This window comes from Boleophthalmus pectinirostris, unplaced genomic scaffold (assembly GCF_026225935.1).
Source record: "Boleophthalmus pectinirostris isolate CB_2022bp ecotype Guang Dong unplaced genomic scaffold, ASM2622593v1 HiC_scaffold_23, whole genome shotgun sequence".
NCBI classification, from domain to species: Eukaryota; Metazoa; Chordata; class Actinopteri; order Gobiiformes; family Gobiidae; genus Boleophthalmus; species Boleophthalmus pectinirostris.
Window position 1 is genome coordinate 33,672,197 of NW_026571207.1, and position 19,014 is coordinate 33,691,210.

The 19,014-nt window shown below is 42.2% G+C and overlaps 1 protein-coding gene across 1 annotated transcript in view; it reads right to left on the reverse strand.

The window, feature by feature from the left end:
- Nucleotides 1–19,014, reverse strand: part of fat2 (FAT atypical cadherin 2) — a 230,789-nt gene that overhangs the window by 139,758 nt on the left and 72,017 nt on the right. The window contains 4 exon segments of the mRNA XM_055158976.1: nt 3,991–4,201; nt 6,234–6,446; nt 11,916–12,027; nt 14,068–14,158. Of these exon segments, the coding sequence (XP_055014951.1) occupies nt 3,991–4,201; nt 6,234–6,446; nt 11,916–12,027; nt 14,068–14,158 (627 nt within the window).

The window sequence follows — 19,014 nt, forward strand, 5'->3', positions numbered from 1 at the left end:
TCTTATTGACAGCTGAAGATCACAGGAGCAAGGAGCAGATTTTTAAAAAATATGGGCGTAAACCGTGAGTTGATCTGCAAAATGACTTGTAATGATAAGTAATTACAGATTACTTAAACATGCACGAATTACTCCAAGTACAACTTCATGGTTAAAATTTCTGAAAAGTTGATTTTGCAGAATAGGTCCGTTTTAAATATGAATTGACGAACTAACACAAAAATCACTTTTCAGAACAGAACAGATCTAAACTACGGGGTTAGCAGTTTTTAACACAGAATAAGACAAGATATTTAGTTCGATTATGGTACTTAAAAGATTGCAGCCTTTGCGATTTGCTAATTACACCCATTGAAACTGTGATTAATCCTGCATCTCTAACCAGAACTTTTCTACATCATAAAAAAAAGTCTTTAATCTTTTGCCTTTGGTCTCTCCTTGGTCCTCTTCTGGTTTTGTCCTCACGTATTTCGCCTTACACGGGTACATCCTGACCTTAACAAACCTGATCTATATTCCGCTGCTGTTTGGAGATGTAGCGTTGAACACATGTGATCAAAGAAGCAGAAAGAAACAGACCCGGGCCACTGCACAGCTAAAACATTACGCTTGCTCAGTGCATTTTCAGACCGGCGAGCATCCATCTTAAAGCCCTCCGCAGCATAACCTTTAGGATTAAAACGTGCGGAAAACTACCAATGCGTTAGATAGATACATTATTTATTAGGTAATACTCTGAAAAATAACCAGGCGGTGTTGAGAAATAGATCTTTCTTGGTACAGTGTGATGTGTGAGGAGGAGGAGGAGGGGCGTGTGCAGGCTCATGTGTACTGCTGATAAGAAACAACATGTATTCAGTGTATTACTACACAAATACAAGGCTACAAAGGCTCAAATATTACGTGCTAAACTTTGGTATGGGTTTATAAGGTGGTGAAAAACAGATTTATTATGTTGTAGAGCGCAAAGCTTTATTTCATCATACAAAAATGCACCTTTAATATAAACCCTGTATTAAACATTTTAGTGTGTATCATTGAGGTTGTGAGGTGCTGTAACTGAATTCGTTCGCTCGACTGTAGGCGCGTACTTTTTTTAATGTAACCAATCGCTGCTATTTGGTCATGTCGTATGTAATACACCGCTAACGGGTAGGGTTGTCCCGATCGCCACCGATTTCCGATCACGTGACTGTGGACTCGATCCGGACTCGGACGTTATGTTCCAATCAGGTATCGGATAAATAATATACGTATATAACACACAGGACACACAGGACACAACCGCTTTTCTGAGGCGTGGGATTTGCTCCAGTCAGCGTGCGACTGTGTGTCCCAGTGTCTGCTGTACTAGAGGTGCACTCGCGCTGGGACTTTTGGGCCGTGCCGTGTTCGGGAGCTGTTACCTGTGGTTCTGTGGCCCGTGTTCACACCTGTGCAGCCGATGGCGTCGTCGCACGGTGCTGTTTTGTTTGACAGACTCTCACCGCCAATATCACATTGGCGGTGAGGGTCTGTCCAGCAGCATCAAGTATTTATTGTGCGGTGGGACCGATGTCGTGGCGTGCGCTCCTCTGTTTGTGGTGCAAGCTCCGCTGCTTATTTAGTGGAAGGAAACTTGTTTATGCGATACGCTTGACATATTCACAGTTTTGATGATTCAAATAGATGTATTTCTTATTAACTTAGCACAGATAGTGGCTTAACAAAGAAATACTGCTGTTAAAATGTATTTGGTCTTAAAAAACAGTTATATATCTCATAGTATCATGTGTGTATCATATCGCATGTATCACCATTTTGTGATTATATCGTATCATGAGCCACGTATCGTTTATTGTATTGAATCGTGACGGACCCTGCGATTCCCAGTCAAGAACAGGCATTTCCAAACTATGGCCCAGGGACCAAATCCTGCTCTCAAACCAGTTTTCAATGGCCCTCAGTCCCAAATAATCGAAGGCTGGACTTTTTTTTTTTTTTTTTTACTGCGGGTTTATATAAGCTGCTCCTGAGGTCAAAATGAGTCTGTACTGTCTCCATGTAATTATGAAGCATTTTTTGTCCAATAATCAAGAAGTGTGCTGTTAGTATACTAGTTATTGATAGTAATAGTAGCAGATAACAGCAGAGAGAGAGGGTCAGTCTCATTGGACTAAAACCCACTCTTAGGAACCAAATCAGACTAATGTATAATAAAGCATTTGGACAGATTGCAACTAGTGTGTTTGTTGCTGCTTAGAATCTCCCAGTAAAGAACGACGAGATAAATGAAGAAATACTGAAGAAAAACAAACCAGTGTCCAGTTGAAAATGCTACACGAGACAGTCCACAAACCGATCTATGTCACTGCTTCCCCATACGGCCAGATCATTTGGGAAAGTTGCAGTTTTGGTGTAAAAATCCTGATTTTGCGTTTCCTGTGAGTTCTTTTGTCTTGTCAGCTCCTCCCTGTGGCTCTCTGGTCATTAAAAGTGCTGCATTTCCCCCATGTATCTGGTCTCACCCCTGTACAGATGTACTGTATAAGCAGCTCTCGAGGTCAAAGCCAGTCCACTGTGAGCTGTCTGATTATAACACGTTCAGGAAGTGAGTGGTTAACATACTAGTTGTTATTAGCATTACCGGTCATGAAAAGTGCTTATAAACTCATCGTGGTGAATAATTAGGATGCTCAGAATGCATAATGTAAGTGAGGAAGAACTTTGGACCACAGTAAATAATTTAATTTTAACTTTTTTTTATTTTTTTATTGGGTACTGCCCTCTTTTCTGATCTATGTTCTAATAGTTTCCTCATCACAGTCAGACCTGGAGTTGTGTTTTGTTTCATTCACACATTTAACTCACAAACCCTGCACATTTCGGCTGAGTTCTTCTCACAAATTCTGTTCCACTTTGTGATGTCATGTGGTAATAAAGGTGCTTTTTAACTTTATGCTCTTTCACTACTATAATTTGCATGATTTCAGCCCCGGAATTGCCAATCTAAATCTAAATTTACTAAACGAAAGGTAATCTGTTCACTTGAAAACTACCGCTTCATGACATCACAAAGTGGAACAGAGCATCTTGAGCTTTGGAGATGTAGACTAATAATAAAGACTTACGTGTGAATGAAACAAAACACAACTCCAGATCTGTTTTGAGGAGGTAACAACATTATAACATGTCTTAAAAATCCGTGTATCTTTCGTTCATTTCGTTTTTCAACAACAGTTTTCTTCATTATTTGTCTCCGAAACCAAAATAAAAAAACAGATAAAGATTTATTTTTTTCAGTTTTTCATTTTGTGTTCAAATGAAGAAAGGAAAAAACAGATAACGGCTGTTTCCCGTTTATGTGACTTCCATGACTGCGATGCCGGACTTTTGAGCCGAATATGAACTGAACCAGGACTGAACCAGGTCCGGGACCACACCGGGACCAGAATGGGCCCAGAGCAAACTCCGAGCTTTTACTCTGAGCCTCAGCTTCGAGCTTCGGCCCTGCCGTGGGCTGTGAGCCTCCGGTCTGGTCCCGGTCTGGTCCCGTCTGGTCCTGGCCTGGTCCTGGTCTGGTCTCGGTCTCAGTCCTGCTCTGGTCCCGGTCTGGTCTCAGTTCTGATCTCAGTCTTAGTCCCGCTTTGGTCCCGGTCTCAGTTCTGGTCTCAGTCTCGGTCTGGTCCCGGTCTCAGTCCTGCTCTGGTCCCGGACCTGGATAAGTCCTGGTTCAGTCCGGCATCGCAGTTTAAGTCACGTAAACAGGAAACGGTCATTATCTGTTTTTTTTTTTTTCCATTTTTCATTTAAACACAAAATCGAAAACTGAAAAAATGAACCTTTATTTGTTTTTTTCATTTTGGTTTTGGACACAAATAATGAAGAAAACTGGATTCTTAAAGCTCACGGGAGTCCACTTTGCGTAACATAAGACCTTTGAATCACTGGCTGTGAGCTCTTGTCTCTTGTATTTCTCTGGTGTAGTATTTGTGAGCGGACAGGACGTACCAGAGTGTAGGGAGTAGCTGATCTCTGCGTTGCTTCCTGTGTCTTTGTCCAGAGCAGTGACACGGAGCACCTCAGACCCCACCGCCGCCATATTGGACAGGGACACCTCATATCGGGGACTCAGGAAAACAGGGGCGTGGTCATTACAGTCCTCCACGTGAACCACTGCCTTCACGAAGTTCCTCTTGATCGGGATCTCCTGGTCTCGCACCTGAACAAGACAAGTTAGTTTTACTGGAGCATAGAGTAAGAAAAGTTTACAAATTTTTTTGTTGTTGTAAGTATTAATGGGTTTTAGTTTATCTGTTTATCCATAGGTTTCAGAATGTGGGAAAATTAAGACATAAGTAATTAACAATTTAAAACAGAATATATCTTGTGATGAGTGAAACGTCCTTGAAATGTTGCCTGTTACAAAAAGCTGCAACCCACAAACAAGTGCTCTATTGACACATCAAGAATCTCGGACTTCCGGTCATCGCGCAATTCATACTGGGAAGGATTCTCCGAAAAAGTGAGCATCAAACCTCCATGTTTGATTTTACAATTGGATGCGTCTATTGACAAAGTCGATCTTTTCAAGTCTTTTGAACCATATCACTTTTGTTTCTGGTTCTGATATTGTCATATTTTAGTTTTGGGATTCGGACATCGTCATTGTGTGGTTGTTGGATCCTAACAGCAGAAAACGACTCGAGAAATTTGTTTGCAAACTCCATAAATGCAAAAGGGAATCAGATGTGTGTGACTGCAAACCTCTGTTCAAACTGTTTCTCTTCCCTACGGAATTGAAAACAGTGAAGGTGAAGATGGATGGGAGGATTTTGATGCTTCACTCTTTTCTGAAAATCCTTCCCAAGTTTTCATGTCAAATTGCCGATGACTTCAGGAAGATCACAGATGATTTCATTGATGTGTCTATTGAGCACTTTTACCCATTGAAAAATTATAACATTTTGTTTTGATTAGTTAATTACCATGGCAACGGTGCTGATATTTCACAATCTGCAACCCAGGACAAAAATAGAACTTTCCTGATGTCACAGTGTGGAAATGAACTTGGCAGGTTTTATTTTTAATACACAATAATGCCCATCTCATGAGGAAACAAATGCATGCATGCAATCAAAATAAAAAAAGAAAATATTTAAAAAACATAAATAAAAATGAAACAAAATAATAATTAATTAATTAAAAAATCTAAATTATTCAAAATAAAAAATAGGATTCTATTCAAAGTTCACATTTTAAACACGTTCAGAATAATTAACAAAAAAAAGAATCACAAGAATCCCATTTCAGAGCAGGTTTGTACACGTCTAAACTAGGGATGGGCATGATTAGTCGATTAATCGATAATTGATCATTAAGAATTTCATCGACAAATCGAATGTAGGTTGCTGTGTGTAGTGTGACCAAACAGGTGTGTACATGTGTCTCTCTGCAACTCAGAAGGAGCGAGTCACAAACAGTGGGTCAGTCTGCAACGTACCGAAGCACAAATGTGTATTTAACGATGACTTGTACAAGAAATTCCACACTTTCCGTTGTGTTCGGGACAAGTGTGAGTCCATGTGCACAGTGTATAAAGCAGCACATATGTTTCAGTGTCCAGTGGAAAAAAGTTTTGCCAGTTGAGAGTCGCTCAATGTCGATGACGAGTCCCCACCTCCCTCCCCCCGTACGGTGTCCTGGTTTTGACAAACGCAAATCTGGTCACACTAACCTGTATTCCACTGAGTCGTGTCGCATCAGCGCAAAGGAGCTGTTTTTTTTCTTTGCTTAATTTATGCAAATTAGCCATGAGGTTTTTAGTTTTGTTTCTGTGAGACTTGCACAAATCTGCATTAAACACATTATAATGTCAAACGGGCTGATGTGGCTCTAGAGTGGTTACGGTTTATATGTCGTAAAGTTGAATTTATTTATGCAGATTAATAGTGCACATGGTAATAATAATGATGATAATTTTAATATAAAAAACATTAATGATTATTAGGTTCGATAATCGATCGTTAATTCTCCTGACGATCGATTAAGAAAATTTAATCAAATGCCCATCCTTTGTCTAAACTCCAGGGTTCGACGTTTTTATGCAGAATCAGAACCTTTGTGGAGGTAATTACTGAACTTAAATTGCTCCTTTGGGATTTGCAGAGTGCGTCCATCCACACCGTGACACTGATTTGATTGTGATTGCAGCTCGAGAAAGAGTTTTGGTGGTCAGTGTAGCTTATATTCACCATGATGATGAGAGTGTGGGTGGAAGTCTTCTCATAGTCCAGGTTCTCAGTCAGGACCAGGATCCCTGACTTTGGGTCGAGGTGGAAGAGGTCAGAGCTGCCCCGGGGCAGACTGCTGTGGATGGAGAACAGCAGGTTACTGTTCCTGTCTGCGTCCTCTGCTCCGATCTGAAGCAGGTCTTTCCAGGGGGATGTGTCCTCTGGAACCCGGACCTGAGAACGACAAGGAAATAAGGAAAAGATGATGTTCAAATGTGACGTGTGTGTGGTAAGAGAGTGATCGAAACAGAAAGTCTCTTCCTCTCTTCAGCCCTGTTTCATGTTTTAAAATCCCTATGAATGGGTGAATGACTCATTTTACTAAAGCACAGTTGAAATAGTTACATTTAAGGTATATATATATATATATATATATATATATATATATATATATATATATATATATATATATATATATGTGAATTTTTAAAAAGTTGTTCAAATGTGACTTCCTGGTTTGAAATCATGACATCACAAAACTCTTCTAATGTACAAAGAAATTATGATCTTGTTTAAACCTGGTTTTAGACCTGGTTTAGTCCTGGTTTAGACCTGGTTTAGTCCTGGTTTAGTCCTGGTTTAGTCCTGATTTAGACCTGGTTTTAGTTTTAGACCTGGTTTAGACCTGGTTTTAGTCTTTGTTTAGTCCTGGTTTAGACCTGGTTTTAGACCTGGTTTAGATCTAGTTTAGATCTAGTTTAGACCTGGTTTAGTCCTGGTTTAGACCTGGTTTTAGACCTGATTTAAGACCTGATTTAGATCTGGTTTAGATCTAGTTTAGACCTGGTTCAGCCCGAAATGTGAAAACAGGAAAATCCCGCTGTGTAATCCATTTATTTCAACAAAGTAACTGTAATCTAATTACCACTCACTGAAACAGTAACTGTAACTGAATACAGTTACTCATAATTTGTACTCTGATTACGTAACTCCGGTACATGTAATCTGTTACTCCCCAACACTGGTTATAATGTCTGAGGCTGGTAGTTTAAATGATAAAAACATATTGTACTTTTACTTCATGTGTAGTGAAGTAGAGTTTCTTTGGGGCCAAACTATTCAAAATGGTTCTGGATTATAAACAATATTTATACCAAAGTTGACAGAAAATGTAGGCTATTTCCATTTGCAGTGGGGTTGTTGTTGTTGCTGTGTTGACTTTGACATAATTACTCCATATTTTATTTCCGGTCTTGTGTGGAGCTGAATGTAATGGCACAGATAGCGCGGCCGGGGGGCAGAGGTTAGTGTTTATAGAAATGATTACAGCAACAACATCGGCTGCAAATTGACAACAAAATGACCTACATTCTGCTCGGCCTGAGGAGGTTTGAGTGAAAACCTTACGTGACTTCAACACGGCAAACTTAAGCATCCACGTGATTCACCGCCAGGGTTGGGAAGTAACAGATTACATGTACCAGAGTGACGTAATTAATGACTATGTCAATCAATTATGAGTAACTATATTCAGTTACAGTTACTGTTTCAGTGAGTGGTAATTGGATTACAGTTACTTTGTTGAAATAAATGGATTACACGGCCGTATTTTCCTGTTTTCACATTTTGGGCTAAATCCCCCCCCCCCCCTTTTTTTTTTTTTTTTTTGTAATTCCACTCATTGCCGGAAACTAAACCAGGACTAAACCAAATCTAAACTAGATCTAAACTAGATCTAAACCAGTCTAAACTAGATCTAAACTAGATCTAAACCAGGACTTCTAAACTAGATCAAACCAGGACTAAACTAGATCTAAACCAGGACTAAACAGATCTAAACTAGATAAAACTAGATCTAAACCAGGACTAAACCAGATCTAAACTAGATCTAAACTAGATCTAAACCAGGACTAAAACCAGGTCTAAACTAGATCTAAACCAGGACTAAACCAGATCTAAACTAGATCTAAACCAGGACTAAACCAGATCTAACTAAACTAAGACTCAGATCTAAACCAGGACTAAACCAGATCTAAACTAGACTAGATCTAAACCAGGAGAAACTCTAAACTAGGACTAAACCAGATCTAAAACCAGGACTAAACCAGATCTAAACTAGATCTAAACCAGGACTAAACCAGATCTAAACTAGATCTAAACCAGGACTAAACCAGATCTAAACTAGATCTAAACCAGGACTAAACCAGATCTAAACTAGATCTAAACCAGAACTAAACCAGTACTAAACCAGATCTAAACTAGATCTAAACCAGAACTAAACCAGAACTAAACCAGGACTAAACCATGCCGTGTGGACATGTCTCCTCCTCTTCTATCAATAATATTTTTTAATATGGTTCAATAAAGTCTGGAAGTCTGGTGAAGATTTCCTCGTCTTTGCTTCTCTACAGCAAATCAAGTAATCCAAAGTATTCAGATTACATTACTCACTTTAAGTAATTTAATGGATTCTGTTACAAACTACATTTTGGGGTATGTAATCTGTAATCTGTAGGGGAATACATTTTAAAAGTCACCTTCCCCACACTGTTCGCCACGATGAGTTCAGAAGCCCTTTTCACGACTTTCAGAGTTCTGCTGCAACGACTAGCATGCTAATCACGCACTTCCTGATTCTTGGACAACAGCGCGCAGTAAATGACAGGCTTACTTTGACCTCAGTTCTATCATATATTTGTGCAGACATGGAGACTTTTAATCTGCAATCTCCGAGAATGGAAATAAGATAGAATTGTTTTAAAAAATTTGAGAATTCATTTTAGACCGGCGCAGCTTTTTAAACGGATTTCCTTTTGTTTGTTTTGAAGACAGACATAAGCCTCTCATTATTGGAGGAGGCCGATGTTGCGTCGCATCAGATTTGCAAAAATGAAAGTCAAAGTTTTTAAGACACCTCAAAGTCTCTGGGTGAATTTTAACTGTTGTTTTGTCACTTATTATTATTATTAAAGGTGCACTGTGTAACTTTTCGGCTGGGAAGGGGGAGAGGTCGGGGTCACCTCTCCACAGATCTGACCTGTAACTTGGTCTGGTTTGGTCTCTTGTGAAGATAGAAATGTTTAAAGGTTGTATAGAGGATTTTTTAAGGGAAGTGAAATACAGCGACAGTCCTTTTTCAAATGTTGTGCATGAGAGTGACAACACCTTCCTCCTCCACAGCTCCCTCAATAGAAACACCTCCTCCCGCCTCTTTACTCTAGAAATCAAGCTTGTTTACATCCAGTGCACATTCAGAATTACTGTTGAAGTGACCTGTCGAGAAATAATTTAGCGACCGACGCGTTTTTAGACCCTTCGAATCACCTCAGTTTGTCTTCGCTGCTTTTCCCCTTCTCTTCTCCTTTCAGCGAACTCAAAAACGGACTTTCTTTTGCGGCGAACTGGTCGTGGATTCTCGTCCGCCATCGCAACAAACTCTGTGCGAATTGCGAGGAAGCGACAGTTTGAAAAAGCCTTCAAGAACCGCTGCATAAACCACGTGTTCGGATAATCAACAATTCCAACTAGGGATGGGCATGATTAGTCGATTAATCGATAATTGATCATTAAGAATTTAATCGATTACGTTCACTTTAATCGACAAACCAAATGTAGGTTGCTGTGCGTAGCGTGACCAAACAGGGTCTGTACATGTGTCTCTGCACTCAGAAGGAGCGAGACACAAACAGTCGGTCAGTCTGCAAAGTGCCGAAGCACAAAATGTGTATTTAACGATGATTTGTTCAAGAAATTCCACGCTTTCCTTTCCGGTCGGGACAAGTGTGAGGCCACGTGCACAGTGAACAAAGCAAACACATGTTTTCGGTGTCCAATGAGAAAAAGTTCTCCAGGACACCAAAAACATGAAAAAGCTTTGCCAGGTGAGAGTCGCTCAATGTCGATGACAAGTCCCCACCTCCCTCCCCCCGTACGGTGTCCTGGTTTTGACAAATGCAAATATGGTCACACTAACCTGTATTTCCACTGAGTCATGTTGCATCAGCGCACAAGAGCTGTTTTTTTTCTTCGCTTAGTTTATGCAAATTAACCATGCGGTTTTAAGTTTTGTTTCTGTGAAACTTGTGCAAAGATGCATTAAACACTATAATCTAAAACGGGCTGATGTGGCTCTAGAGGTTTTACAGTTTATATGTCATAAAGTTGAATTTATTTATGCAGATTAGTAGTGCAGATAGTAATAATGATGATGATCATTTTAATATAAAAAAACATGAATAATTAATCGATCGTTAATTCTCCCGACGATCAATTAAGAAAATTTAATCGAATGCCCATCCCTAATTCCAACCATACCTCAGTTTTCATCATTTCCCCACTGACACACAACTCCAAACGCGCCGGGAACATGCGATTAGAAGAGACGAGGCGCCGAATTCAACATGATTGACTTCAGTGGGTTTGATCACAGTCGGTCGTCGAGCCCAGTGTCGGGAACTACATCGGAAATTGTCATGTCATATTTGAAAACGCCGTCCTGGTTTGTGACGTAAGCGTGAGTAAAGAAAGTTTGACTCTGGAATACGGTCAAGTGGTAACGGAGGGAAACAGGGGCAGATTTTTTACATTCAAATGTCTCTTATTCAGAAACTAGAGGCACTATTGAAATAAGTAAAGTATCAGAATGTAGGAAAGAGTTACACTCCAACAGGGTCAAGTTAAACCTGTGATATTCTTTCAAGTTGTTGACAAAAAATTTTAAACTCATGTCGGTAACAGAGGGAATGAAATATGCAGCACTTTTTGGGCAAAAATCCAAACAGTGATAACTCTTGGTTCTCACTTCCATATCCTTAACAAACTGGTTTGAATATTTGCTTCATATAGTTTTCTACCATATGGTACAAGATTAGGTTGAAAAACCTCTTACTTTTTGAGTCATGAGATTTTTTATTAAAAGAAGGTTCATGGTAACGGAGGGGAAAAGTAACGGAGGGAAAAGGCAAAAGGAAAGGTGCATGATTTTGCATAATTTGTCGCTTTTTTTCTTCTGAATACTTTAATATTACTTCAAAATGAAAGGAAACTATTTCTATAAAATATGTCAGTCCTTCCAAGCAAATTTTTATCATTTTAAATACTTTTTTTTTTTTTAAATCCTGTACCTTCATGAACAGTTCAAAGATGGAATAACACAAGATATGATGAAATACATCCATTTATTGACATGATTTGCAGGTCTTTGAAATTTGGGAAATAATTTTTGTTCCATGTTTCATACATGGTCTGTTTAAAACATATGGAACTTTAGAACCAAAAATGGTACAGAAAAAAGGTCAACAGTTTCATAAACTAGAGTACATATGTATCTGTTCAATACATTTTTATATCAGATGCATTAACTTGAATTTTCGGCCTCTGTTTGACCGGGCCCTCTGTTACCTGTCTGTTACCTTCACTATTTCAGCTCCTGTCACGTCTCTAGTTGGTGGTGTATAGTTTTTCAGCAGCAAAAAAAACAACATTTGATCAGTAAAACCAACAAGATACTGTCAGTGAAAAGGGTTTAGTCGTGAACTTGATCGTTTATAGCTGTTGCTGTTGCGTGTTAATTGGTTTTTGTGACTGACTAAAACTCTGCTGAAAGTTTCTTCTCTTCTTCCCACATTTTAGGTTTGGATACAACAGAGCTGCTCTTTTCACCTCTTCATTATCTCTGAGTGTAAATCTCACTGTTCTTCTCACCTCATACAGAGACTTGAGGAAGACCGGCCTGTGCTCGTTGATGTCCAACACCCGGATGTACGCCTGTGGAAGACACAGAGACAGAGAGAGACGGAGGGAGAGAGGGAGGGAGGAGAGGAGAGAGGGAGGGAGAAAGAGAGAAAGAGGAGGAGAGAGAGAAAGGGGGAGGGAGAGAGAGAAGGGGGGGAAGAGAGAAAGGAGGAGAGAGAGAAAGAGGGGGGGAGAAAGAGAGAGAAGAGGAGAGAGAGAAAGTAGGGGGGAGGAAAGGAGAAAGAGAGAAAGCGGGAGGGAGAAAGGGAGAGAGGAGGGGAGAGTGAAATAGGGAGGGAGGGAGAGAGAGAGAAAGAGGGAGGAAGGGAAAAAAGAGAGGAGGAGAGAGAGATAGAGAGGGAGAGAGAGAAGAAAGAGAGAGAGAGGGTGAGAGAAGGAGAAAGAGAGGGATGGAGAGAGAGAGTGAGAAAGAAGGAGAGAGAGAAGAGAAAAAGAGAGCGAGAAGGGAAAAGCCATGGGGAGAGAGAGGGGGAGAGAAGGAGAGAGGAGGAGAGAGAGAAAGAGAGGAGGAGGGAGGGAGGGAGAGGAGGAGAAAGGGAGGAGGAGAGAGAGAGGAGAAAGAGGAGAGAGAGAAGAAAAAGAAAGGAGAAGGGAAAAGCATGGGGAGAGAGAGGGGAGAGAGGAGGAGAGAGAGAGGGAGGGAGAGAGAGAGGGAAGGAGAAAGGGAGAGAGAAAGACAGAGAGGAGAGAGAGAAGCAAGAGAAGGGGGGAGAGATAAGGGTGGGTGGGGGGGGTCGGTAGAGAGACAGGGTGAGGGAAGGAGAAAGAGAGGGATGGTGAGAGAGAGAAAGAAGGAGAAAGAGAAGGAAAAAGATTGGGAAGAGAGAGAAGAGAGAGAGAGAGAGAGGAGGAGAGGGAGAGAGAGAAGAGAGAGGGAGAGAGAGAGAGGATGAGGGAGAGAGGGTGGGGAAAGAGAGAAAGAGAAAGGAAGACAATGGGTGAGGGAGAGAGAAAGAGAGAGAGAGAGAGAGAGGAGGAGAGGGAGAGAGAAAGAGGGGGAGAGAGAGAGGATGAGGGAGAGAGGGTGGGGAAAGAGAGAAAGAGAAAGGAAGACAATGGGTGAGGGAGAGAGAAAGAGAGGGAGGGAGGGTGAGAGGGGATGGGAAAGAGAAAACGAGAGGGAGAGAAAGCGGGTACGAGAGAAGGAGCGAAAGAGAGGAAGAGAGAGAGAGAGAGGAAGAGAGGGAGTGCGGAAGTGGAGAAGAAAGCGAGAGGGGAGAGAGTGATGAGAAAGAGGAAGAGGGAAGGAGAAAGAAGAGAGGAGAGAGGGAGATGGGAGGTATACAAAGAAGAGCGACATGAGAGAGAGATAGAAGAGGAGAGAAGGAAAGAGAAGAAAGAAAGAGAGGAGAGAAGAGAGAGGTTAAACATTAAAGATGGAGGAGGTTCTTCTGGTGAGAGCTGCGCTGACTTCTAACAACGGGAACATGAGACGAACACTTCACACGCTCCAAGTTCAACACGACTTTGTGCGTCATAAATGGGGCTTTGATCACAGACCTGACGTGTGCTTTAAACTCCAGCATCACTCTCTCCCGCTCTACAAACACTCTCCTCCACTCACACGCTTCCATTGTGGCTTTTATCCGTCTCTCGTCGAGTCCCACGTTCACTCGCTAAATTGGATAATCAGGCTTTGACACCAAAATCGTATCGAGACGTTTTCTGCTCGGTCTGAAGCTCGGTGACTCAAGTTAAGACGTTAAACTGAGCTTTGTTTTCACACAATCTGACCAGAACGAACTGATTTAGCTGGAACTAAAACAGACGAGCCGATTTGTGCTGTTAATAAGCTGGCATTACTCAACAGTTTTCAATTAGTCAAGCTCACCTTTTTGTTGAAAATCAAACTCCTGAACAGGACCACGAACGTTCGGACTGATTACAGGCTCCTGAGAATGTGCTGTTTAAATCTGTACACTAGTCAGGCTGTAGTTGGACAGGCCTGGCTTCTAGTCCTGGTTCGTACCTGTACAGTGGCACAGTCCTGGTTTTTTGGCAGAGTCCTGGTTCGTACCTGTACATTGGCAGAGTCCTGGTTCAGAGTCAGTCCTGGTTCCCGTACCGTCACCTGGTTCGTACTCACCTGTTCAGGTCCTGGTAGTTGGATTTTCGAGCTGCGTCGAGTCTCTGAGCCACAGACAGAGTCCCAGTGTTCCTCTGGATGTAGAAGTCCTTATTCTCGTCTCCTTCTGCAAACACAGAGGCACATGGGCATGTTTAAGTCTCTTTGCATTTGACCCTTTCTTCTGTACCACTGAGGTTAAAGGTGCACTATGTGACTTTTCTGGAGGGTTTGCCATGGGGATGATTGTCGTGGCTGGATTGGCGTCAAATGTATCTATTTTTATGGAGAAAAGTAAGTGGTGGCACCAGCCCAAGCTACAGGTCAGATCTGTGGAGAGGCAACCATTATATGAATGCATATTTTTCAATATAGTTTTAGCAATAAAATTCTTCCTTTACATGACATTTTAGTATCTCATTTGTCACAGTTGAACCAAAACACACAAATACCATCTTTATTATAAACCTGAATGTAATTTGTTTTTCCTTTTTGACCTTGTGCAGGTCAGTTTTTTTTTTACCAACCTTTGTGACAACAACTCAACTTCAGCACTTCAGCCGTGAGTCTGTGATGGAGAACTCTGACTGAATAGGCGAGTTTCAGCTGACGTCATTGTTATTAAAAGCCCGTGTTGCATGCTGGGAAATATTTTGGCCGGAGGCAAGAAACACGGTAGCGGTCAAACACAGTGTGTAACCTCGTGTATTTATCCCTGATAATGGTAAATTCCTGCTGCATTATCGGATGCACAAATAGAAGCACGGAAGAAGGAAAATGTCTTTTTCATATTCTGAGTGAAAAGAACCGCTAACGGTGAATTAAACGGCTTTCAAACATTCGCAGAGCAAACGTAGAAGATCCTAACAAACCGTGGACTCCAACAAGTTCAACAACACATCGAGACTCTTGGAGGTTTTCATCTTTTCTGCTGTGAATGGCCCAGGAGTTTCCACCAAGTCATTGTGGATATCACCCAAGTGAATATTTGTCCAGGTAGTTGGCGATTCCGACCAGAAATTTGGTTTGGTCCAGGCTTTGTCGGGGTTGAAAAGGGTGATTTGTCGTCCATCGATGCTTATGACCAATTTCTGGTCAAATGGTCTTGGGTCCTCTGCCGTTAGAGTGGATAAATAACCGGGATCAATACCCTTTACGTGCTTTCTCGCTCCTTCCGTCATGTTGAATTAGTGTTTATTGCCGCCGACCAAAATAATTCCCAGCATGAAACGCGCGCTTTTGTCAACAATGAAACTCGCCTATACCTCACCTTGTGGTAGGAGATCGAACTACATATATATTTTTTCCTCTGTCTTACTGGATCTGAACTTCAAGAAAGACTCTTAAGAACTTTGAATCTCAGTCAATACGACTCGTGGACTAAACCCCCCAAAGAAAAGACAATATACGATCTCCCGGGACTCTCAAATTAACTGAAGTTGTTTGTTTGTTTTGCTCTGGTTATTATGTCATATGTTATAATACATATATATATCCAAAAGTATAAATAAGCTTATATTATATTGTTATTATTATTATTGCTAACCTAAAAATATAATACAATTTATCGTATTATCAACTTTAAAGTGTGTCTGCTCTTCATTCACTTACCCTATGGCTCTTCAGCGAATCTATCTCTGAAAAGTTTAATATTGCAGTCAGACCGCCCAGCCAACTTTGCGTAACAATTAGCTTATTTTGTCACATATTCTCACTTGCTTAAATGTAGTAGTTGTTATAAATATCCACAAAGGTAAACATCATGAGTCTGTCTTCATCGCTCCTGTCGGTGAGGCGGAGATCAACTCCTCCTGTCAGATCCAATATGGCTGCCCATCCCTCAGCCCTGATATGAACGAGTCGATCATTTCATACGACGTGACACTGTCCTCCAGCAATGCAAACACTGCCCCCGCTCACCAGAGGGGGCGCTATGATTAATGACCACGGCACATTTGGAAAAGTCAGAGAGACCTTCAAGAACGTGTGATTGAGTTTGAGTGTCTGACTGCTGGACGCCCATTTCTCCATTAGGACGAAAAGGAGAAAGAGAGAGAGAGGCGGGTGTGGGCTGTCGCTGTGGGGAAGGTCTGAAGGAATTTGGAATACAATTTTTCATAAATAGTTTAAAAATAGCTAAATAAATGCAACAGAATGAACCTTTGCCAAAGAGAGTTTTTTAGAATAAACAATTCAGATGGAGTTTTGGAAATAAATAAACAAGAAAAGAAAAATGTCTGGTCTTGTAGTTTTAAAAGTGTGCTCTGTAACATTTCTGGTGAAGCGTCTGGCACCTGCTTGTCTCCAGAGATGTTATTGTTTTGACGGAATGTTTCACAGTACGACATTAAACACATTCAGCTTCGACTGATTTAACTGCATGTGTTTAAAATCAACCGTGAGCAGGTTCGCCTCTATGGCTACGTTCAGACTGCAGGGGTTAACGCTCAATTCGGATTTTTTTGTGAAATCCGATGTTTTTGCGAGGTCGTTCACATTTCCAATTAAATGTGACTTGTATGTGACTCCAGTGTGAACAGTAAACGGCCCGAAAGTGTCCCACATGTGCACTGGAGACACGACGACGTCAACCGCAGTGAGCGTGCTCTGTGTTTACAGAAGTTGTCCAAACATGGACGCAGCATCGAGCACCTGGAGATTTTAAAGTTCCTCTCGTACCGGAGCCAGAACATGAACAACTTACTTGTTTTAAGGAGGAGATTGAGAAGGAGAAGGACGAGGTTTTTGGTCGTGGGTGTTTTGTGGGACAGTGGCAGCACAGTCTGATGAAAGGAACGTGTGGATGTGGAGACGGAGCCAAGAGTGGTGAGTGGTGATGTGCTTCACTTCAGTGACACAGAGTTCATTAACAATTTTCGCCTACTTCAGCGCAGAATAGTGACGTTTGTGGCTTGTTGATAACGTGTAGGTGGATGAATGCACTTTGGCCGTTCAGACTGAAGTCGCATGTCAAAAAGATCAGATATGTATCGGTTTCAGGAGCACATATCCAAGTGTCCTGGGTCACATTTGAAAAAAATCTGTATCTGTGTCGTTCAGACTGTCATTAAAAGATCAGATACAGGTCACATAGGGGCCAAAAAATCGGATTTGGGTCACTTCGGGCTGCAGTCTGAACGTAGCCCTAGAGACTTGCAAAACAACGTCTTGGTCCCACCTCCGCAAAAACGACTTAATAAAAGAAACAAGTCCAGTGACGCGTTAGAAAACAAAGACAACAAAGAGGTCTGATGGATGCATAGCTGACATTTTTATTTGAACTAAAATGACTACGTGACGCTGGCGGTGATCGGCAAAACGGCGTCTTAAAAATAAACAACTGCTCAAACATGCATGAATCACTCTGAATACAAGTTCTGATTCTCTTTGAAATGATCGCGTCTGTCATCTAAACTCTAAAGTAACTGGATCCTTCTGTGTGAGTAGTTTAATTTCATCGTGCGTTTCATTTCACATCATTTCACAAAACGTGCTCTTGCTTTGGCGCTGCTCTGACCCTCATGAGGTCGCCGTGGGAAACGCCGCCGTGTCTCTGTCGAACCCTCAGATTCAAATCTCTCCATCTTTTCTTTGGGACAATCTTCACTTCAAATCCAGATCTTAAAGGGCTCAGTTAAATGAAAAGTCTACAGGCTGTCACAACAACCCACACACAGCCAGCCGAGGGTCACAAAACAACAGGACGGAGGGAGAGGAGAGGAGAAGAAGGGAGGGAGGGAGGAGGAGGAGGGAGAGAGAGGAGAGAGAAAGGGAGGAGAGAGAGGAAGGGGTGAAGGGAGGAGCGAGATGAGAGGAGAGAGAGGAGAGGAAGGAGAGGGAGGAGAGAGAGAGAGAGGGAGGAGGGAGGAGAGGAGAGAGAGAGAGAGGAGAGAGGAGAGAGAGAGAGGAGAGGAGAGAGAGAGAGAGAGAGAGAGAGAGAGAGAGAAGGAGGGAGAGAGAAGGGAGAGAGAGAGAGAGAGAGAGAGAGAGAGGAGAGAGGAGAGAGAGAGAGAGAGAGAGAAGGAGAGAGAGAAGCTAGAGAGAAAGGAGAGAGAGGAGCGAGAGGAAGGAGGGAGAGAGAGGAGAGAGACAGGGAGGAGAGAGAGGAGGGGGTGAAGGGAGGAGCGAGATGAGAGGAGAGAGAGGAGAGGAAGGGAGGGAGGAGAGGGGGGAGGAGGGAGGAGAGAGAGAAGTGGGAGGAGAGGGAGGGAGGAAGAAAAGAGGGGAGGGAGGGAGAGAGAGAGAGGAGAATGAAAGGGAGGAGAGGGAGAGAGGAGAGAGAGGGGAGGAGAGAGAGGGAGAGGAGAGAAAAAGAGAGGAGCAAGAGGAAGGAGGGAGAGAGAAGAGAGAGACAGGGAGGAGAGAGAGGAGGGGGTGAAGGGAGGAGCGAGATGAGAGGGAGAGAGGAGAGGGACAGAGCAAGGAAGGGAGACAAAGGAGAGAGAGGAGAGGAAGGGAGGGAGGAAGGAGAGAGGGGAGGGAAAGAGAAAGAGGAGAGCGAAAGGGAGGAGAGAGAGGAAAGGGAGGAGAGGGAGGGAGGAGTGAGAAAGAGAGGGAGGGAGGAGAGAGGGGAGGGAAAAAGAAAGAGGAGAGTGAAAGGGAGGAGAGAGAGAGGAAGGGAGGAGGGAAAAAGCAGCAGAGAGGAGAGAGGAGAAAGGGTGGAGGGGCTTGTCTCAGTGGAGATAGACACATAATGAAATACTGTGACACATTATAGACAAAGCATTAACATCGTCATGGAAACAAGGAGGTGGTGGACCATCCACAAGAAAAGTTACACAGCGCACCTTTAAGGAACACCTATTTAAAGTATTAAACAAACAGGTGACCAGACGTTACAAGTCAAATCTGTGGACAGAATGCATGTTTTTCAGTTTTTCCCTTCTCCTCCTCAGCTCACAGACGTAAAGTGTGATGAGACGATTCTCCAGCTGCTGCTTCGCAATTCATCAGAACCACTGTGGAAAAAGTTTGGATCATGTT